General features: G+C 40.4%; 2 protein-coding genes across 2 annotated transcripts; one reads left to right on the forward strand and one right to left on the reverse strand.

Moving 5' to 3' along the window:
- The first annotated feature begins 3,152 nt into the window (after window positions 1-3,152).
- LOC105910986 (homeobox protein Mohawk-like) lies at window positions 3,153-12,645 on the forward strand. The gene is made up of 7 exons (XM_012839756.3): window positions 3,153-3,591; window positions 3,754-3,996; window positions 4,854-5,013; window positions 5,313-5,466; window positions 5,706-6,035; window positions 10,204-10,237; window positions 10,488-12,645. Exons 2-7 carry the CDS (start codon window positions 3,821-3,823, stop codon window positions 10,687-10,689), a joined length of 1,056 nt encoding a protein of 351 aa, XP_012695210.1. The 5' UTR covers window positions 3,153-3,591; window positions 3,754-3,820; the 3' UTR covers window positions 10,690-12,645.
- A 1,543-nt stretch (window positions 12,646-14,188) lies between these two features.
- On the reverse strand, window positions 14,189-19,743 carry LOC105910987 (ras-related protein Rab-18-B). Its single transcript, XM_012839758.3, has 7 exons — window positions 19,577-19,743; window positions 18,656-18,711; window positions 18,375-18,436; window positions 17,829-17,901; window positions 16,868-16,986; window positions 16,695-16,761; window positions 14,189-15,904 (listed from the first exon to the last, which is right to left on the reverse strand). Exons 1-7 carry the CDS (start codon window positions 19,642-19,644, stop codon window positions 15,726-15,728), a joined length of 624 nt encoding a protein of 207 aa, XP_012695212.1. The 5' UTR covers window positions 19,645-19,743; the 3' UTR covers window positions 14,189-15,725.
- Between the last annotated feature and the right edge of the window lie 4,086 nt (window positions 19,744-23,829).

Raw genomic sequence — 23,829 nt, forward strand, 5'->3', positions numbered from 1 at the left:
GCCCAACCCTAATTTACATGTTTAATTAATTCCATAAACAGCCTCTATTCCTTTCATGCCTGCTTTTCTCAGAGGTCGGTATGTGGATATGCTGCACTATGTCTAATGTCAGACATCACTTTTATATTAGAGAGCAAACAAGGTCACTAACTACCAAACACCACCACACTGAGCAACTACTAACTTGTCCAAAAGTAGTCAGCTCTCTTGTGCTAATGCTTTAGTACTCATCCCAATTTCTGAAGATCCTTTACATGGGCATGGCACTCTGCTATTTTCATATACTGAAGAAGACCCTTGGCAAGGTGGGTCAAAAGGGAAAAATAAAACATTCTGACAATGTGATTTTGGTGCCATTAATCTTCCGGTGTAGTTCCTGTTTGGTGGTGGGTGTGCTGCTGAGGACCGGGGCAGCTGTGCTGCTCCTGAGGTGAGAAATGAGATGAGCCACTGAAATGAGGTTTGGACCCTGCGGAGTTAGCCACCAACAAAAACCCTGGACCGAATTAAATCTGTCCCACTTAGTGTCCTTACCCTCAATACCTCAATAGACGTGCCAGCAGAACCTTCTCACGGAAGGAGTGGGTCAAAAAATGAACACAGACCACTACTCTGTGATATTATGCGTAGACTAGACTGGTGATTATTTTGGGTAATGTGTTCAGCACGAACACAGATATATTGGTTAAAAAAAAAAAAAAGCAAGGAACGAACAGAGCAAGGAACAACAACTTCAATCCACTTTCTTTTGTCTTCTAAATCTTTCTTTGCAGAAAGAGATTGAATCTAACTATCTGTTTGGGGTCCCCAAGTCAATGAACTAAACCGCATGCACGGATGACAGCATGCATGCTAGACCCCACAGAGATCAGTAATCCTTGATTGACTTGTAAAAAAGGCTGAAAATACATGACGTAAAAGCCCATCCAAATGGGACTTAATATTCTGTTAGTCATGGAGACATTTTGATTAGAGATTGTTTCAGTGGCAGACACGGCAGACAAGGTTTCTTGGTTGCACACATGGCAATCATATTGGTCTTGTCATGTAGCTGGCATAATACTTTTGTTCATTTCATACAGTATCTCAAGTCTTCTAGACTTTAACTCATTAGTACAAAAAACATGAGCTCCTCAGACACCATGGAAAAAACATCAAAGTGCCTCTAAGTAACAGTGACTTAGTTTCCAGTGAAACTGATTAGTATGTGCTTACTTGTTAAACACCTGGTGGAAGTGAAAACTCTGCAGCGCTTGATCAAAATGATGCCTCATGGGTATGAGCTGTGCAGCTGTTGTGTAATTGGGTTGACATTGACATTTCATTTGACGTTTCTTTCACACTAATTTTGTAGCTCAAGAACAAATAAAATACAATGGGATTACTAAAATGAATAAGGCAGAGCCGCCAGCAGAATCACGCAGTGGGGCTGAGCATAACTTTATTTCTCTGACACAAATGGTACCAATATTTAATATGTCAGTGCCAATTTGCCCAACATATGTATGTCTAAACCAATGACAAGCTAATCCGTATGTTTGGCAAACGCCATGAAGAAATGTGATAGGCCCAGGCGTGCTGGTTATTTAGATAAGACATGTGGATTTGCTTAAGGGTTAGTGAGCAGCTGATGACGCTTCTTCTGTAGACTTTATGAGAGAGAGAGACAAAGAGAGAGAGAGAGAGAGACAAAGAGAGAGAGAGAGAGACAGAGAGAGAACAATATTTGACTGACTCAGATAGTGTCAAAGATAAATCAAGTTAAACGTATGACCACTCACTGCGATCAAACTGTGACTAACCCCCTCTTCAAAAAATACATTATATTCCCCTTCAAGCTCATTTTATTGTCTGCCATATTTCTGGCAAACATGTTTGTGGTTAATACCTTTTAATTAGTAGTGCTGCTGAGGTCTCATGTTGTCCTAAATCCACTCAGGTTTATAGGCAACAGATGGACACAGCTTCTTCTAAAAGTGCTATTTGCCACATCTAGAATACATCCACCATGTGTTTCAGTATGGAATCTGGATTGTAATGAACAGGTATTAATATCATTAAGATATTAACAATTTAAGCTCATCCAGATATTTAGGTTATTTCTAAGAGTTATTATCTTTGACTCCATTATCAGATGCTGGAGCTTAATGGTGGGCTGTATACATGGTATTTCAAGGTGAGACACATTTCATGAGTTGATCAGTTTTCAAGGGAGTGTTTTTGAGAATGTCTGTTGAATCTGGATGAATGGTGTCCTTGTCTGAGAGAATCAAAGGAAAGACACAGACCACATGATTAATGGTTTCCTTACTCTGTGCAAACATATTCAGGTCTATCAAAACAGGCTTGGATTTCCAAAAACAAGAAGGGAAATCAACAGTTGCCCATCATGCGGAACACTTTTCAATTTCAAGCATTGCACGAATGCAAACAGACTTAACCTGAATCTTTTCCTGAAATTGTGTCCTGAGCAAAAGCATAGACTGTGCATGGTTAATGTCAACAAGTGCTATGGCCAGTGGATCGCAGAGGGAGGATAATTTATTATGGTGTGTGGTTTGTTATATGCCTCAACCACAGTGGAATTGATGGAGTTTAAGGTGTTGTATGGGGACTTTAAAAGCTATAGCTGAAATACAAAGGACCTCTAACACAGGCAAGTCTGTAGACAGGCTAGAATTATGATTAGACTTTAAAGTGTAAGCGTCAACAGGACATCGTAGATACAGGACTATCAGTTCTTACACCACATGCCATTATTTAATTGATAGACTGAACTCTCTGAGCACAACTCTCTACTTCGGCAGTGACTGTTTAACCAGAAAGTGGGAAGACAAAAACTATATACAGTTAGCCTATCACTTTTAGTATTAAAAAGGCATACATGCAGGCAGAAAGGCATACATACAGTAGGTTTTAGATACATCGTAGATACATCTCTGCTCTCAGTCAGAGCGAATAACAATGTTAAATTTCGAACGATGCCTGCTATTTTCATCTGCACTTAACTCCCTCGCCGAGCTGTTGGAGCCGAGCTGGGCTGATGCTGTACCGAGATAAAAATACTCTTCATAAAGCAAGACTGGGATGAATTGTCCCTGCTGAACGGCGAACGCTCCCCTGAGCTGCAGGTCTTTGGCCGAACTCCAGCGTCCTAACAGCCAGACATACAGTAGCTCCGCGATACTCGGCTCTCTCACCTGCGCCGAGGAACAGGCATTCATCATTCCCATGTAAATTCAGGGGCTGCTCATTCTCGCTGGGAAACATGAGATGGACACCGTATTCATTTTCCGGGGCGCATTACCACCATCGTTATGTTGAATAAAGTAGGGGGACTGTCGAAGATTGCACAGCACACGCACACCAACATTCTGTCTTCACAGAGGGAGGATGTTCAAAGGGGGTCAGACTGCGCGCTAGGACTCAGTCCGTGACAGGATTACATTCAGCTCATTCTTCAAGATAGATGAACAGTAGCCCATGCTGTGAACTACCGTGATTATCTTGGAGTACAAATCTTGAAGGATTCTATGGGTTGTGCCAATTTAATTATTGTTCTGATGAATTTTCAACGTTTGTGAACTCAAGGTAAAAGTTGATACACTTTTATTTAGGCACTTTATTTAGTATCACTTCTGTTTGCTCTCAGTTTGACGTATGCACGCATATGATAATTTTTAAATATTCTTTAAATGTTCAAAATAGTACTTTATAATGCGTAAATTGTCTAATTAGCTCCCTCTTCCGTAGGCACGCCACCTGGACTGTGACGCACAACTTTGCATCTTATAAAAAGGCTTAGTATTGTAATATCAAAATGAGTGCGGTGGTTTTCAATAAATTTGATAACCATATTATGTTTGAAAAGAATGCTAAAGAGGTGGAGATGAAGAGTCTGAACTATTTGGAAGTTATCGAAGGACAGCATTCAGATTTGTTGTCAAATCGCAACGTTATTGATGACGACCCTTCTGTCAAGCACAGGAAGAGTGGGTATGTAATGGATGCTTTTGTCACCATAAATATATTGTCAATAGACAGCCAAGAAGAATAGAATGACAGAATAATGTGTTTTGTGCGTTTCATTTGGCTTGTTGGAACTGGTATCAGACCATGCAGTTGATTCTTTTCTTACCATTTACTTGATAGAATTGCAGTTTATGTTTTCATTTAATTATATTAGATAAGTACTGTGTGTGTGTGTGTGTGTGTGTGTGTGTGTGTGTCTGAGTGTATATTCTCATGTGTTTCTTCATGCTTATGTCAAAAAGGGTGACTAATGTTTGGTCTAACGCTCTGCCAAACAGAAACTTTACATCAGTTTACAGTTTCAGTAGTGCTTTGGGAGGGTATAAAAGAGCAAGCAGACTAAAGATTCAGCCAGCGGAGTATTTCTCTAGGTGGGCATACATTAATATAAATGGATATATGTGCCAAATGCTTTACATGAAAGTAAATGGTCTTCAGGCTGTACATACAGATCAGTATTACAAGGTAAATATTGGCAGAGTGTGACCCCTTGGCAAGCCAGAGGTGGAAGGGAATGTGTTGCATTTACATAGCATTGTGTTGCAGTCAGAGCACCAAATGTCATAGCAATGTAGAGAGCTAGCTCCACAGTGACCTCTGCTGATCATCTAACATATAGAGGCAAAGCAATTCACAGGCAGCTCCTGTAGAAAAAAAACCCTGACAAATCTTTTATCAAAATGATAGCAAATGCTTGTGCAGAACCAGTCTGGAAGCATAGTTAATCATGATTATTGAAGCAGGCAAGATTAAGCAGTGACATTTTGCAGGGGATTTGTGAAAACTGTGACCGTCCAATGAGCCTTCTGCGCTGCCCACAGGTCGCGGTCTGGTGCGGGGAAGGTTCGGCACAAGCGGCAGGCTCTCCAGGACATGGCCCGTCCTCTCAAACAGTGGCTCTACAAGCACAGAGACAACCCCTACCCCACCAAAACAGAGAAGATCCTACTGGCTCTGGGCTCCCATATGACTCTTGTGCAGGTTGGTTGGGATCACATCTTAGCACCTTTGAACACCCCTCTGGATGAAACCATTTTGAGGTTCCTGGCAGCAAGGTTATGGTTCATTCTCAACTTTTCTGAGAAAATTACAAAATACTCATGGAATCTTTACGGGGCTAAAGGGTGATCCATAAATAGGTATTATGTTTTTTTTGGAGATAGAGCATTTGGAGCATTTAGAGCATTTGGCACAGTGTATGGTCAGGATGCTTTGTTCAGTGCATCTTGTGCCATGTCTTTCAAGGTGCATAGTAATTGAGTTTATGATATGTTTTGCAGGTGTCTAACTGGTTTGCTAATGCACGACGAAGGCTGAAGAACACAGTTAGACAGCCTGACCTAAGCTGGGCTCTACGCATCAAACTATACAACAAATATGTGCAGGGCAACGCCGAAAGACTCAGCATCAGCAGTGACGACACAAACTCTGAAGGTAGTGTGTGTGTGTGTCTGTGTGTGTTTGTGTATGTGTATGTGTGGGTGTGTTTGTGAGGGAGTGCGTGTTTGTGAGGAAGTGGGTGTGTGGGTGTGTTTCTGTATTTGTATGTGTGACTTTGCATGTGCATTGGTTTGAATGAACTAGTGCAACTGTGTGCATGTGTGTGTGTGTGTGTGCCTGCACTGTCATGTTATGCACTGCCTTAAGATGACCCTGCCCTGTCCTGTCTTCAGATGGTGAGAATGCCTCCCGGATGCCGTCTGGCGATGGAGAGTTCAGCCGACCGTCGTACCAAAGCGTCATCCAACAGGACAGGCGGGCGAAGGGGGCGGGGCTCAGGACTGACTCCGCCCTTTGTGATGATTATGTCTCCCCGCCCAAATACAAGAGCAGCTTGCTGAACCGTTACCTGAACGACTCCCTACACCACGTCATGGCCTCAGACAAAGTCATGGACTCCCGACGGAGGAATCACTCAGGATCCTTTAGCTCCAACGAGTATGACGATGACCTCCTCCTGCCCTCATTGTCTGAAGTTGAGGCCAACAGTGTCTACAGAGCTGGTAAGAGCCTTTGGTCCTCATATATGGTTGTTTTTATCTCTCTGAGGATTCTGGGAGTTCAATGACAGTGACGTTGCTGCTGCGTGCTTTTGGACACACTGAGTTGGTTAGAAATGGCGGGCTCATGGCCTCAGTTGCTGTATTGCTGTTTGAATGTGGAAAGTTGCTCAACAGCCCAGTGTATAGGAACACCTGCTGATGTTTGACGCCCGCGAGAGCCCCATTTTGCCAAAGTAATTGGTCTAATTTATCGTTTACATAATTTCCACCCTAGCGACTTAACGTGTTCTTCTGTCTGTTGGTTTTGTATATTTGCCATCATGGAACTGCCCTCTTCAGAGACAATTAAGGAATGCCTGAGATTACTATTTTCCACTGCCAGGTATAAGCTGCAAATGATTTGAATCATCACCGCCTCCTGTACCAGTGAGCCAGGGTTAGCAAGTCAGGCAGAAAAGGAAAAAGAGACTACAGTTGTAAGTGGCAGGTACATGCTTAACGCAAAGACATTAATAATTTGGACATTTTGGTTTAAATGACTCACATTGGTGCCTAATGTATCTATAATTCTATACTTAATGGGTATATACATACCATGTATACCCGAAAGGTAAAAATTAGAATAGGTAGAAAATACAAATGTATGGTTAATATATTAGGGAATGATGAAATAGTATACACCAATGTTTGTGTTGTGTTAAGTGTTTCTTAAACACTGAGAGAATATATTGATTTTTGAGGACATATTGTATTGAGTACATGTTGAGCATATTATTGTACTGAGAATATATTTAACTCACTATAAACAACACTTCAGTGTATTCTACTCAGACATACATAATAGTTCTCACTGTAATTACGATTAAAGGTATGGCTGTAGGAAATCGCGGGGAATATTACTTTTAGAAACATTTGGCCACTTCAGAATTATACATTTCTATATAAGATGGTCATTCGTGTGTAAATATTTCTCAGCTAAATGAGAAGAGGCAAAGACAGACAGATTTGATCATTTGTTTGTTTGATGCCTGGCTGACTTGACACATCAAGCCAAGCAGTATTGTCTTGTTAAGCATTTAAAGCTTTCTTGTGTGTGTGTGTGGTATTTCCCTTGTTACTACATATAGTAAAATTATGATTATTTCTCCTGGCACTCACAGATGCTGACAGCAAACGTCTTATCATTAAGTCTTGATCTAAATCACACGGACTACTGACAAGAGAGTTAAGAGTGGCACTGCTAAGAAATGTGTTAAATTAATACTTGTATTTAGCTGGGCCACAGAGACTCATATGCGGCATTCATATTCGGTTGCTGTCTGGCAGTTATTGAGACCTGGAGTATTTTTGCCATTGCACTTAACCTGCTAAAATTTCATCATCCTGGAATGTCAGTGGAAACATTTTACTCAAAGCAGAGTGGAACTATGGCACAGGAGAACTATGAAAACTTTCACACTGTTTACTCCAAGCATTTACTCTACTCCAGGGTAAAAGAACCATAAAGAGACTTTCCATATATCTGGGACAGCTAATGTGTTCTGTTGTGCAAGCATGTATGAAATTAGGGCTGACACCACACAGACACATAGTTTCCTGTGTAGCATTTGGGCATGGAAATAAAAAAATAAAAAAGGATGTCGCTGGAGATAAACAGGAATTTGTGGATTCTTCACATTTCCCAGCTACAAATGGATCAGCTCATGCATGAGACCGGTCCATTTGAAGGCAGTTCTCCAAATTCACTGGCAAGAAAAGTGGGAAAAGTACATTAAAAATCAATGCTGCCATGTTATCTTCAATGTGTCCACCCTAGTTTGGACCAAGGCTCAGTTATGATCTTTTCTTCATAAGCAACTACTGTCTGAGGAGAACAAGAGGGGCACTGACAGGACTTAAGAGAAACAGAGTAAAGCTTGAGGTGCAGAAAGCCATTTAGGGTCATTAGAGCGCTCAGGGGAGGCAACCTGAGACCTCACAATATGGCCAGTGTTTAGTTAAGGCAATAGGGTGTGAAACTAAAGGCCAGGTCAGGTTTTGTTATGCACTGCATGTGTGTGTGTGTGTGTGTGTGTGTGTGTGTGTGTGTGTGTGTGTGTGTGTGTGTGTGTGTGTGTGTGTGTGTGTGTGTGTGTGTGTGTGTGCTCATGCTTGTGTTGGATCGCATTCAGAGGCATTCCTACTGTACCACTGTTACCACTGTCAAAATCCACTGTTTTTAAGCTGTTCTCTAACAAGGGCCTTTGTAGAGACATTGGAGATTGCCTGAGATTGCTCCACAGTAGTAAAGAACTAATAAAGCATTTTATTAATGTTAATTTATTCAGTTAAATATTCATTAAATGTAAGAAACAAACTGGAGGGAGAGAGGAATGTTTTTAATCTTAAAAAATGAAGAGGAAGTTTATTATCTTTTCAAAAAAACGTTGTCTCTTCCCCGTTCCCAAATATTTCCCCCTGAAAGTAAAGTGTGTCTGAAGTGCCACAGAGCTACAGCTAGTTTGATCTGTGAGACATTCAGTAGCTCATAGAAGCAAATGGTAAATGATTTATTAATGGTTCACAGTAGTTCTTGGCAGGACAGATGTTTTAAGAATCTGAGTTGAATGTGTTTCAGGCGAAGAATATTGAAAACTCTGTTTTGTTATGTATTAGTTTCCAGTTTTTCTCCCTATGGTTCCCTAAAGATATTTTCCTCTCCACCGATCTGGATCGCTCTCAAACGAGTGCGGAGCTCTGAAAATCAAGGAGCTTAGTGTAGCCTGGCCCCCTAATTGTATATGTGCCAAAGAGGGGGCTCAGAACGGTTAGTCTTGCGTGGCAGTGCATATGCATTTTAACCACGCTCTTTGAAGGATCTTGTGGTTACAAAAAGGTAGAGATTTAAGGTAAAGCCAGTAACTCTGTCTTAAGTGTTTTAACTGGTGGCCCAGTTACATCACTCACGCTGACCTTAAAGCAGCCCGTCTAAGCTTTAAAGCAGGAGCAAGTCACAAGTGCATGCAGATGCTCAACAGTGCTCAACACAATTGTATATGTTGTGAAGAATACATTGACGTATCATGGAATTATTCCTCATGGAATTCTAGGTATTGAATCAATCCCAATTCAATAATTTAGAGCTTTAGTCATTTTAAGCAGCTTTACCTTAAAGAACACAAGGACATAAATGCAGAGCATTTAGCAGAACACAAAAAACCTGTATTAACCCCTGATACAGTGCAATCCATTCAAACGTCTTTGTAATTGTTGTCAGTTGAAAGCAGGTGGTGTGGGGCAAAAAATGTGTTAAGTGTTTTCTTACTTTCTTACTATATATTCCCATGTATACTTTAATTTTGCAACACTAAAATGAGGTTCTGTATATATATATATATATACAGTATATATATATATATATATATATATATATATATATATACATTATGTGTGTGTGTGTGTGTGTGTGTGTGTGTGTGTGTGTGTGTGTGTGCATTTCATATGTAAGCCATATAGACACGCAGAATACTTTGGATGTGCATTATATGAATATTGTCTTGCTGTATATATGTATACATACATATGCATTTAGAATTGTAAGTGTGCAAGTGTGCGTGAGTTCCACTGTAGAGCCAAGGAGTAGAGTGTGCCAACCTTGGCTGGACTCGGTAGCTCCCGCCAAAACAAATGCAATTATGTTTCTCCAGTGCTTTTGGGACGGAAAAATGATATCTGCACTGTGTCAGCAACACGGGCGTTTTGTTCCAGCGCTACACAGCTCATTTGCATCCCTTAAGTTATTACATTTTTCTTCGAGCAGAACTCTTTTCAACTCGGAGTCCTTTGAGCGCTGTAAAACGTCACCAGTGAGATGCGCTCGGAGACTAACTGTCCCTATTTTTCCCTGCTGTGTAGTTGTTCAGGAATTATCATGACGTAAGACACAGGCACCTGACATTAGCTGTTAGAAGCCATTCTGGGGCCGTTCGGGTTTGACGGCTGAAATAACTGGACCGTTAATGTGAATTGATTGCATTATACTTTGAAATTTTCTGCGAGTGGTTTCTTTCTTAATGAATAGGACGTCTTCCCTAATAAAAGCTAACACATGAGACAGAAGACATGTTCAAGTAGAAGTCAAATGGCTATGCAGTGAATTTAATGTTAAACTCTTCTGTTTCCTCCACAGAGCCCTTGGACTGCAGCTCAAACAAATGTGACAGGTGAGAAAGTGCCTTGTGTGTGTCATGCCCTTTTAGTCCGGAAGCAAAAACCAGAGGTCCTCTCCCATGTTTGCTAATTAGCACAATTATTTATTTATGGGGTAGAACACATAAAATCAGTTGGAGTAGTGCAAGTGTGGATAGTGAGGATATTTATTTCTTATTTCTTGGTTCCTATCATTTGAACATGCGTATGATGTCAACCGGTGCTTCACTCACAGCCTCCATTCCCATTTTCTCCCCATGGCAGTAATAAGCGAAAGGAGGGTGGGAGAGGGAAAGACGAGACATACTGGAAGGAGATCCACGCCGCCATGGCCTTGACAAACATGGCTACCCAGGGGAAAGAAGGAGGGACGGCAGCCGCAGGGACAACCAGTTGTATCATCCAGAAGTCCTCCCATATAGCCGAAATAAAGACCGTCAAAGTGCCATTGGTGCCCCAACACTAGCTCAACTGTGTCCCCATTCGAACAGTCCTTGTGCGAGAAGAGAATGAGATGGAGAAAGAGAGAAAGAGAGATTTTCTTCTGTTCCACAAAAAAAGTCTTTACAAAAGGGATTCTTACAGAAAATGAGAGACAATTCCCTTGGTTCTTTAAATATGATTGAGACAATTTTCTGAGAGACATGACTTCCTCAGTTCCTCAAATATGGATCTGTTATGTTACCAACTACAGTGTTTTTATGAAAAGCAATAATTGTATGCTTGACATGCATTGCATTCACTGGCGTGCCTTTCCATGACAGAGCTCAGAAAGATGAAGAAGTTTCTTGTCATTTTTTTTCTGTTTGTTCATTTGGTCATCTGAAGTTTTAATCATCAGTGTCATTGAACCTTAAAGCACAACGGCTGTCTAGTCGGAGGAAATTTTCATCTGCAGAACCATTTCTTTTTAATCTAATGGTCATTCATCATACATGAACACGAAACCTCATGTCTGTGGTCGGAAAATGTAATATATTCTTTGAATGTTCACCATTTCCATAAGTTATATGACATTCAGTGTTGGTACAGTAGACTCTGGATTTTTGTCCTGTGATGAAATGCGTAAGACATTTTCAAGTTTCATCTTTTGCATAAAACCAATGTTTTTGTAAGTGTTCCTGTTGTGGATAGATTAAATTGTGTTCATGTCAGATTCATTTCTTTACGTACTTTGATGTAGCAATATTCATCAGCATACATCACTGTTAACATTTCTTTGCCTATCTGCATGAATACCGCTCTGGAAATCACCACTAACCACATGTTGCTTTGATAACTACTGCTCCTCTCCAAAGGAAGTTGAGTGATCTCCAAGAATGACAACTCTGTCTCTCCTAAGTGTGTCACATAATGGGGACTAGAGTGTTCCATTTTGGACATCGTCACTGTCATTGGTCTGGGCTCCAATATGGCTTCTGTTCCTTCGAGATTTCACTCCTGTCACCGTTAGCCACTTTTTCCATACAAAACAATTGTCCTAGATTTACACCGCTAGCCTTGCTTGTGTAAGAACGTGTTCCCACAAGACTTGCCACTGGAGAGAAACCAGTGTTGTGGATGGTTGCATGGAAAGGGCTAATTATTTCCACTTTAAATTTAGTTACATGTAATGTGGAAAATAGAGAGTGTGCAGGACATTTTGAGTGGTAATCTAGGAAAAAGCCACTTCCAATCTGATAAACTGCTCATACTGAAACAGTTAGACCCAGCTACATCTCAGCAACACACCGACACTGGTATGGCCTGGTCCGCCTTGAGTTCTGAACCACGACTACAGCTAGGCATTTCCATCTGGTGTTACAGATCATCTACATCTGAGCAACACATTGCTGGCATGGCTTGGTGCACCATCGGCTGGACTTAAAGCTATTTCCATCTGATGTTACAGATAACAGATATCAGGTTCACTGCAGTAAAAGGGCCTTCCATATGCTCATCCAAGGGAAGTCATCCAAGGGCAGTCTCCAAGAGATAAACTGGGTGGGAAAATAATCTCACTATCATAAACATCTACTTGTCATCTCTTTTTACAGGACACTTTGTGCTGGTGTTCACATTGTCTTCAGAAGAAAAACAATGAAGCTTTACTCTGATTTACCCCCTACTCTCCTGATAGCATGCAGCAACTCCAACCATTCACAACCCTGTCAGTGATCATGTACCTGGACCTGAAGAAAAGTGAGCACTGGAAGTCATCAACCTCAATTACCATGCTGCTTAGGCATACACAGTACAGTCATGTCCAGTCATAAACTCAACACACCCTAGATACTCACTTAGTTCCAGTGAGAGGCATCACCCTTTTTATATTAACGAACACAACCTCTGGGGTCGGGTGATTTAATGTACAGGCCTATGACTCAAACATTCATCTAAGCACACACAAAAGCTTCAGGATATGAAGGGAGAGGCAGTGAAGCATACATGCATGCATGCCATGAGGACATGGCTGTGCAGATATGATTTTGCTGACATAGAACATCACATTGTCACATTGGTTCAGGCCCTGGGCTCTGTAAAGCGCCTTGAGACCATTTTATTGTTTTGGCACTTTATAAATGAAATTGAATTGAAATGAATTGAATTGTCTGATTTACACAGAAATGTCTGCATATGGTATATCATGTGTAGTCTTTACGCAGACTAAAGAGTGTTAGGCTTTTGTGTAATCACATTGGACTCATGACCTTGCCTACGCTGGCAGCATACCACTTCTGCTACATGGAATTTAACAACACAATTTCATACAAAACATATATCCATATGACATACATTCATCCATCTCCAGAGTGGACTAGAGAATGTCCTAGTGTGTAGGATAGTAAATTAACTGAATACGGAGGGAAAAAATGATTTAAGATACGAGTGAAAACTTTGGAACAGACAAATTACAGATTGATAATTTTGTACATGTTAAAGGGAAGTTCACTCAGGAAGACATACAGATCTATTTCATGAACATTTTGGGTGTCTAACAAAGACAAGATCGGGCTCCCGAAAACATAAATAAGTTCAGCTGTGTTATAACAGACAGGAGGTCTACAATAATATCACATTTATTTTCTTACGGCTAACATCATCTAATCACCGTCTTATTAACATTCTGTAAATAATCAATGGCCGTGGAACTCCTCCAACATAAACTCAAGGAGGGATACCAGGTTTGACTGACTTATTCTACCCTCATTTAACAAAACAGACAACCATAATGGGTATGTTTTCATTCCGTCAAGAAATGAAATATGAAATCTGGGGGATCTCTCTTTGATGAACAGAATGACAGATGACCTTCAGAAGGAGACAGCTGGGTGGGTGCGCTAGTGAGCAGCCTGTGGTGCACCACACATGAATTCAATAACAGAGGGCTTACTGGAACATGAATAGCTGTACTCATGTCATATTTATTTCTCTAGTACGGCCAGGTTTAGGGTCACCCCTGAACTTGTTAGCCCAGTAAAATGATACTGGACACACAGCATGGGGTTCTTCTGTCAATCGGAAAAAAAAAATGGTTGTGAATGAAAAGGCCAAGATTCCACTCTAGTCCAGAGCGTGTACTGGACACACCTATCTTGAATGTATATCAGTGTAGCTATTGACAGTATTTTATTTGTTAGGTCAGCATTAACCAGAGGAGATTGTCTTTCTAGAAAAAAAAAGAAAGGAAGAAAAAAAATAAGTGTTCTCTGACTGTGCCTTGTCACAAATGAAAAGTCTGGAAAGAGTTATAAGCATGAGCAGGGATGGCACTGTTTGTTATGTTAGTAACTGAATAGTGTTTTTCAAACCTTCACATACAAAGCAGCCCAAAAGGTTCAACAGCAAAGCAACTAATCGCCAAGCTATTTTGAAACCATTTTAACAGTCATCTTAAGGATGAACAGACTTGCATTACATATCACTTATCATGAAACAGCATACAACAATATCCAACAGTACCCAGAGTAATTACAACTACCTGGTGAACATCAACATGTTTTATTGCAAAGTAAAAGAGCTGATCTAGTGTTCCCGTCTTACATTTGACAACCCACACCCAATCACAGGAATGGTTCAATCAATACCTTTCTTTGATAGGCCAAGGCAAAGTATTACAGCATTGGCCAGAAAACCAGCAATTACGGTTGCCTCCATTTTTGTCCAAACTGCTCAGTGAGGCAAAAGACACAGATCCATAATCTGTTTTAACAGGAAAAAAAACAAATATCACCTCACTAATCTACTTCCTTGATCTACCACCTTTCTGATTCATGCGGATTCTGCTGAATTACAAAAGAAAAGTGGCCCAAGTGATACACAGATTATCATGTCACAGTCAGATATTAAGGCATAATTGTTTTCAAGAGTCAAGTATGGATGGAGACAATTCAAACAAAAGGTCACTAACGGAGAATATTGCTTTAAGCAGGATGTGCATACAAGCAAAAACACGTCCATTCAAATTATTTTCCCTTAACTCAGACAGATTAAAGTGATATTATGCCAATTTATGGAGTATGAATTAAGTATGAACCTACGACAAGGAAAGGCTTTTGCTGTGAACACAAATATTTGGATGCTTGCCTTGGGTAAATATGCCTCTTCTTCCATGAAACTGTATGCTTGGGGCATGAGCTCTGAAGTCCAAAGTCTTTCCCTATATGGCCTGACAGAGGTATTTTTTGTCATCCTTTATCTACAGTTCCTGGTCAAGCAGAGCAAGAAATGAGAAGTTTCAAAACAAACACTGTTGGAAGAAAAAAATGCTTTAGATCTGACATAAAAGAGGCATGCTCAGCAAAATACAAGTGGCTCGTTCTTAAAGCCGAATACAAGACAGCAGGTTTTTGCGATTGCTTAGAAAAGTAGTGCCCATTATAACACCTACTGACTAAAAGTCCAGAGAGAACAGGCAAAGTACACAGACCTAAGGCAATGCCTTCCAATGCTGAGAGAAGCATCGATAAGCAATACATAAAAAGGATGAAAAGCAGGTTCTATTATAGTCAATGAGTACATATATCTCTGCAGTAATGTCACCTGACCTAAAGATTCCTGTCTACTGCCTCCCCATCCCCTCTCATTGGCCTCTGGACTGGATGGTAAAGGCTGCACGTAGAAGAGACACAGGAGATGAACCCACTGCGCTGTTCACAGCTGATATTGCAGACACAGAAAGTGAACCCACTGCGCTGTTCACAGCTGATATTGCAGACACAGAAAGTGAACTGAAACTACATTGTACATGATATATTTAAGATGGAGCATCCCACAGGATCATGGAATAACAAGAAGCCTTGTTTTTTTTTTTTTAAATAACACCGATCAAAGAAAAGTACATTAGACACGGCCCATACAACATGATGTGCAAGGTGTAGAGTGTGCAAACAGTCGAGTCCCTCGGCACTACGCTTCAGAGGGACCGAACCCTCCCGACTCGCTGAAGGGGGAGGAGGGAGCAGAGAGGCTACGCGCGTTCCGTCTTAGTTTGTCTTTTTTTGGGTGGGGGCTGGCTAGTGGTTAGAGGACGGAGCAGTACCCCCCGCAGCTGCCCCCGCCCCCACCGGCGGGCTGGCCCTGGTCCAGGCGCACGCCCTGGCTCTGCACGCTGCTCTCCCACAGGCCCGGGGTCTGCAGGATCTTCTCCACCAGCTCCTCGAAGGCACACTGTACGCCGTCACATGTCTTAGCACTCGCCTCTGAAGAAAGAGAGAGAGAGAGAAGGATGAAGATGAAGAAGGATAAACAGACTGACATGTACGTGAATGTATATTTGTGGAGAGAGAGTAAGAGGGGTACACGTCTCATCCTGCCAACTTGAACATAAGCAGACGGCACGTTTTGGAAATGCCTAGGAAGGGCTGACTGGTGAGACATGACATTCCGAAGTGAGGGATTGGACATGACATTCCGAAGTGAGGGAATGGACTAAAGCTACTGGAAGTTAGCTCTTAGCCCCAGACTGATGAAAATGCAAGCAGTTGAAATGAATGTAAATGTGGACCTGTTATATCTGACTATATTCGTAAAAAGAGCCTTGACTGCACTGACTGCACTGACGCGCTGACTGAGACTTCAGGGAAGAGTGGGAACAGACACAGACATATGTAACGCAAAAGGTAAATAAGGGATGGGGCATGATGACAAACTCTGTGAAAGGGAACGTTAATGTTGTGTGACAACACGCCAGCTCATGTCAGGGCTGGCCATTTAAACATGACAAGGGAACAAGAGGGCATGCAGCAAAACAATGTAATGACTGGTTTTAACTAGCATGTAATCAGCGCTCAGCTCTAAACTTGGAGAATCTAGGCAGGCGTATACTTATTTGGCTATAAATAACTGAGACCTGTGATTATTTTTATCCATGAGCCATTAATCAACTTTCATGAAAACATTTTTTTTTTTTTTAAACAAGCAAGGAACAATCTTTTAAAAAACAAAATTCCTTACGCACATGCCATGCGCTTCCTAAAAGGACACACTCACCTATAAACAGCATTGAATGTTTCCGTGCAAACTTAAGGCCTTCATTTCTGTCAACTTCCCGATTGTCCTAAGACAAAAAAAAAGGGGAGTCACGACTATAGAAGTGTCCCACAGTAAATGATGTCCAAACTTACTTTACTTCAAAAGGACATAGTAAAAACAACTGAACATACCTTATCTATCTTGTTCCCAACCAGCATTTTCACAAGGTCATTACGTGTACAGTACGTCTCCAGTTCATTCAGCCAGTTTTCCAGTCGGGTGAAAGTGTCCCGCTTTGAAACATCATACACTACGAGAGAGAAGGCAAATACAGTGAGACCTCAGGAAACATTACAAATTCTTCTAGTTTGATGTCAGACTCTAAATATGGTTGAACAGAAAGTCAGATAGAGTGAGAGTAGCAGTGCAGGACTGCTGGCTGGCATCAAATATGCAGATAGTTGGCTCATGCCTCCTGAAATCTTGAATATTCATTTCAGTCCTAAGGAAACAAACTGCCAAGGAGAAGCAGCTTCAGACATGCATGACAATTACCAAATAACGATGGACCGCTGAGGTTTTGAATCTTGTGTCTGGCTTAAGCTGTTCATGAAATATGGCAATCTAAATATGGAGCCACTTTTTTCCTTCGCTAAAGAAAAACATCCCAAATGGTGTAGGCACTAAATGGAGCCTCTTCTCACTTCTTCTGGTCCAATTTCATTTGTCAATAGATTTTTTATTCAAAACCTTATTTTATCAACCCAATAGTATCTATTGGCTTAGCTAAATGACAATCTGCTGACAAATGATTCAACACTTTCTAAAATAAGCACATCCTCCTGAGAGCCCTGTATCTGCAGAAGTAAATATCAGCAGTCTCAAAGCAGTCTGGGTGCTCCGCCAAACAATAAAGGGGGGGGGGATACTCGTCTACATGAACTGGAGGAAACAACAAAGTTTGGAGTTAGAGTTATTTACAGAATTACATAAGATAGGTACAAATCACTGGATAGGTACACTGCTGTATGTCACCAAACCTACTTGCAACCTGCCAAAGGAATTAATGCCGCACACATATGTGTCTGACATGTTTCAATTCTATTTCCAAACAGACTGTGATTGTTTGGACCATGTCAGAACTGAACTCACCCAAAATGACTCCTTGTGCGCCCCGATAGTAGCTTGGAGTCAAAGTCCTAAACCTCTCCTGTCCTGCTGTGTCCTGCAAATCAACCATGTTTCGCAACAGAGGGAGAATTAGTTCTAAAATAATAATACATACAAATTTGCATCTAAATAAGCAAAAGTCATCTTTTGACAATTCTGTAAAATTGTACTGTAGAAATTGTATTGTTGACAACAACAGGAACCGTGTCTGAACAGACCCTGAATTCATGTACCACTTTGCCATGACAGTTGTTATTAAATTTAAAGCAATAGAGAAGCTGATTTGTAAATGCAGAGAAGCTCTAAGATGTGAAATCCAGTGTGTCAGAAACGATCTACTATGGACCTTATCCGCCCAAAGAATGAGCCATGATGAGTGAAACACTGTGTTTTGGCGCCCTCTAATGCCAGTAAAGGAAGGTGTATGAAATGTGGTACCTATTGCTCAACACACAGCACATGGTTGATATCATGCGATTGACAGACAGCTAAGTGCCTCGTTAGTTCTGGAAAATATTAAATACTTACCCATATTGCCAGCTTTGCCCTGTTCCCATCTATCGCGATTGTTTTCACTTTAAAGTCTACACCTGTACAAATGACAAATATTGCATTTCATTTTATTTTGCCATGCGGTTATCTCTTTCCACGCCTGGTCCGGTTTCAGCCCTATGTCATCAGCCACATAAACAAGTATTACCTCATATGTTTCCCTGCGAATGACTTCATTTACAAACATATTTAGGCCAGGTTGTTCTTTCCTGTGATCTGACTCAAAAAGGCTTCGTATACATTAATTCTGAACTCACCGATAGTTGCAGCCAACTCTTCGTCAAAGGTGTCATCAGTAAATCTTAGAAGAAGACTGTTGAAAAGAAGACGGGCAGCGAAGTTTAGCGCACTGAATGACTATATCAACTGCTGAGAAACTGCTTAGAAATGTTTCTTATTATAAAGGACCCCTTCATTGTTTTGGAACAAAATGAGCTCAAATGTCCTCTATTTGTTTTGATGTCAGTTGACCGATTTATGTCAGATTAACGACCTGTGTAATTTAAGGATTTAATCAGATCTCTAAGAAGTATCGAATTGGCTGGGTCATTTATTGATACCTGGTTAGTTACATAATATCCTAATTGGAACACATATAGTGTATTCTGTATTGGGTTTTTGCCAAATAATTTCCAGCAAAGTTTATCATTGGGCTACAAAAACCTTTACGTCCGCCAATGTCAAGGCAAACATACCAATTACATACATCATACAGTTTATGCCTTCGCAAAACAAGGCAAATAACAGACAGCATACTTTCTAAACAAGTTAGCCCTTGGTTCTGATGCTCTGAGAACAAAAAGAGCAGAGCCTTCGAGTAAGCTTGCAAGGTAGCTAAGCTAAGTCAAGCCAGAACAACAGAACAGCTAGCTAACTCTCGTAAAAAACTGTTGCATAACCCTATCAAATAATTCGAGGACTTACCTGATGGAATGACAATGTAAATTGGACACGTATGTAACCGTTTAACTGGCTGTCAAGCTACATTTTAAAGCCACTCGTCTAAGGACTTTTACAATTTCCTAGCCAACGATTAGTATCAGCTACCAGGACAGTAGTCAAGATAGCTAGAATTGGATAGCTAGCTAGCTAGCTAACCAGCTAGCAGATAGCTCTGTTGTTCTGGCAATGTTTGGCACGTCAAAAACTCGTAATGATAAAAAAATGTAACTTCTTACCTCGACTTCCCAACACCGCTTTCTCCGATAATTAATATTTTTAAAGTTGTCAACACGTCTTCATCCATATTCTCTCGTCTGTTTACAGATGTCTGGTTAAGAGGTTAGACGCTGGGACCTTCCGACCAGAAATGTGACGTCGAAGCCAAAGCCCGTCACCACCAGATGCGTTGCATAACAGGGGATGTTGATGTTCATTGGAATCCGGAACTGTGAGCAGCGTAACAAAACTGTTGACAACATGTCAAAATAAATGTCCGGTCTGAAACTGTTACTACAAGACGCTCGTTACGAACGGTGAGCGTTGAAAATAAACGTAATTAACCCTTAATTAAATTTACTAACATCTTGTATCCTTATCAATTTGACCCCAGCAATTTAAAACTCCAGAAAATGATTATAATTAAAATTTGTACCCAAGTTTATGTGACAGGTACTTTATGTTTGTTTGTTGACTGTCTAACTAGCCCTTTAAATAAAACAACCCCCCTTATAAATCCAGAATACCTGTTACACGACTATGGAGAAATATGCAGATCATCGTAAAATCTCACTGATTGACCAAAAATTGGAAAGAGATATCCTTTTGGTGTTTTCATCAGAGGTGTCAAAAGTATTCACATTCATTACTCAAGTAGAAGTATAGATACTAGGGTTTAAAAATACTTCTGTAGAAGTTGAAGCATCAACTCAAGATTTTTACTTAAGTAAAAGTGTAAAAGTACTTGGTTTCAAAACTACTTAAAGTATAAAAGTAAAAGTAATGTAATGGGGGGGGGGGGGGGGGGGGGGATCCATTAAGGACAAACTCTTAAGCCACGTCTCAGGGGCCTATAGTGCACTACCCCCCCCCCCCCCCCCCAAAGAAAAAACATTTTCTAAAGGTCATAATGACTATAATGTTGTATTAAAATTAGTGCTGTCAGTTAAACGCGTTATTAACGTTAATTTTATTTTATTTTTTACATCAATGTTCTTTTTTGGCCTCGCAAACTGTGTAATATGTGCCACAAGTGACCCAAACCTTTTAAGGTTGTTGTTTGCCAGCCATCAACAGAACAGAAGACTTAAAAAACATAATTTGCAGGCGATTGGGAAGATGAGCGAATTCATTTTACAGGCTGTATGTGTTGAGGTGTGTGTGTCAACCGTTGAAAAGGGGGGCGTGGCCGGAGTGGAGTTCAGCACAGACGTGACATTTTCTCAGTGGTTTGCACTTCTTGCAATTCTGTTTCAAAGAGAACATCCCGCGAATTCCGTCTGTTTTCCGTTATCGCAGAAATGTTCTCCCCGCGTACCCCCTGAACCACTTTGCGTACTCCTGGGGGTACGCGCACCCCAGTTTGGGAACCGAGGCACTAGGCTACCCGTTTCAGCTGCATATATGCCCATTGAAAATTATCACATTTTATTAATGCAAATACATTAAAGTACCATATGTGTACTACTGAGCATTAACATGCGTTTCATGGAGCGGAAGACATGATAACAAGTTGCCTATAAGTATTGTAATAGTGCAAAAACTCAAATTTCAGTGGAATGTTATCAAAACCTTTATTTGGACCTTTGGACTCATGTACAACAACACTACCAATAGGCTTTGTTTAGCCGCAAAAGCAGCAGGTTCTCAAAGTTATTTGAGCCTATGCATGCTCTTCTTGGCCTGAAGATGAGCCCTGCAACACTAAACAGTCTTTCACAGGCTGCTGAGGCAGGGAGTGCCGTATTAAGGGGGTTGTTCCAAAGAACCTTCAGCAGATGCCTTAAAGTATAGATACCCAAAATTTCTACTTAAGTAATGTAACAAAGTATTTGTACTTTGTTACTTGACACCTCTGGTTTTCATGGCTTCATATTATTTCTATATTGTTGTTATCTATGATCTAACATTTGGAATGAAAAACTATTTCTGTTATCAAGTATAGGAACAAAGTGTGTAAAATATTGATATTTCTTATATATTTTATACAATTAAAACAGCCTGGGGTCAAATTGACCCCAAAGAACACCTATGCGTACAGCATGTGTACAAGACATTGAAAACATATCATCATGTTAATTTTGTGTTTACCCAGTTGTCCCCATTAAATTAGGAAAAGTCATTGAATATTAGGCAAAAAAAATGATGTCAATCATTTATTTAGAGACGTTAAACATTGAATGGGGTCAAATTGATCCCAAGGGTAATAGGAGGGTTGAAAAGCTAATCATAATTTGCATATCTGACTGTTGTATTTATGGTGAAGTAGATTCAAATATTAGACTCTGAAATAGGTCTATATATATTATGTTTATTTTTGTTATCATCTGCATTTCTAAAGTGTTAAAAACGTACCATGTAGGCCTACATAGCCAAGAAAAAGGAGTGAGTTCACAATTTTTTTTTTCATAATAATACATAAAAACGTCCATGTGGCGTACACAGCCTTTCAAACGTGTGGGCTATTGACTTCTATATGTGTAACTGACATACTGTACACTGATTCTGCAAAAGTTGTTCGGCTGGGTAAACTACAAATTGTACCCCCTCAATTGAAAGGCTGCATATTCCACGCGGGCAACAATTCCCCATTTTTTTTATTTCAGAATCATGTTCTAAACCTTCCAATAAAGAGATTTGACCCCTATATTGAGGGGGTACAATTTGTAGTTTTCCCAGCCTAACAACTTTTGTATGGAGTTAGATTAGTTTCATAATTCACAAACAAACGAAACGCGATTCAAACAAACGAAACACGATTCACAAATGTGATTTGTTATTCTCAAACAAACAAAACGCGATTCACAAATGTATGACCCCATGACATTTGTTTGCAACCTGACGAACACGAGTTACAAATCCCTGCATTCGTGTGTGTGTATTTTTGGAACTTTCCTAACGCGCTAAGATTCACAAATGCATTTTTTCTAAAAGATATTTTCTGCAGCCTATCAGATCTCTTCCAATTTTAGCCAATCACATTATCTTGTCTATGTGGACTACAACCACCCGTCATAGTAACGGACAATCACGAGCAATGGCATTTGGTAGCTGCCCACCAAATGTTAGTGAAATATAGCTTGTTAATCTCAATAAAACGATTATCATACGTGGTTGAATATTCTTGAGAATGGCAGGATCCATGTTTAGTCATTTTAAGTGTTCCCTAGGCTAACGTTTAGCAAGCTAGCTAGTCAATGTCTAACATAACCTTGGCCTTGCTAACATGGATAGAGCTACTCTTGCTGCATTTTGTTTGTTTGAGAATCACAAATCACATTTGTGAATCGCGTTTCGTTTGTTTGAATCGCGTTTCGTTTGTTTGTGAATTATGAAACTAATCTAACTCCATAAGATCGTTTCGTTGGTGCTGTTATACCGCAGTATTCTTGGGCTTTTACTTTGAAATGTTATCGTCCCCTATCCAGAAATCGAGACCGGAAGCGACCTGCACTATTTAGGCTAGTATCACTGTCGCTACACAATGGTAGTCCTTTGGGGGATCGTAGTCCCTCACATTGCGCATGCGTCATTTTGCGACACTGCCGACTGTAGTCGACAGCGAAGCCGCGCGCGCATGCATCACAACGACAGATCCGTTTTCAATCATGGAGAAAAGCGACGAAAGCCAGTTTTTTGAAAACATGACCATTTATTTAAAAACAAAGAAGATGTCACAGTGGACAAAACAGATGAAGTGGAGGATCAAAAAGTCTCTCCCCAGTTTCGTTTCATATGTTGACGTAGAGCCTTATGCTGTTAGCCGTTTACAACATAATTCAATATTACGTTAAATAAACCTACATTATGCGTTAAGACAAGCCAGATATGTTGATGTTGATGTTGAGCCTTATGCCGTAAACCGTTTGTGTCTGAGCATGCGCAATGTGAGGGACTACGATCCCCCAAAGGACTACCATCGTGTAGCGACAATCACACTGCTATTTGACAAGATTTAGGATCTGGTTTTCCATCATGTCATTGTTGTACACACGCTATCGTTGTTCAGCTTGAATATCCGAATAGCTTTCCAATTAGCTTAACTAAATTATGTTTGAGCTCATTCGTTGAACTGCAAAGTCAAAAGTTTTCATCGAAAATATTGTAAGCCAGCTCACTGACAAATTAGCTAATAATCTTAACTGTTAACAGTGAGCTAGAAATTAGAGATAAATGTTGGAGGGCAGTCAATGTGACAACAGAATTAAGTCTTTAGAAATGTAATAATGTAAAACAGTATTTCATCATGGTTTTTGTACCTCTGTATTCTAAT

Source organism: Clupea harengus, chromosome 22 (assembly GCF_900700415.2).
Source record: "Clupea harengus chromosome 22, Ch_v2.0.2, whole genome shotgun sequence".
In the NCBI taxonomy this organism is placed as follows: Eukaryota; Metazoa; Chordata; class Actinopteri; order Clupeiformes; family Clupeidae; genus Clupea; species Clupea harengus.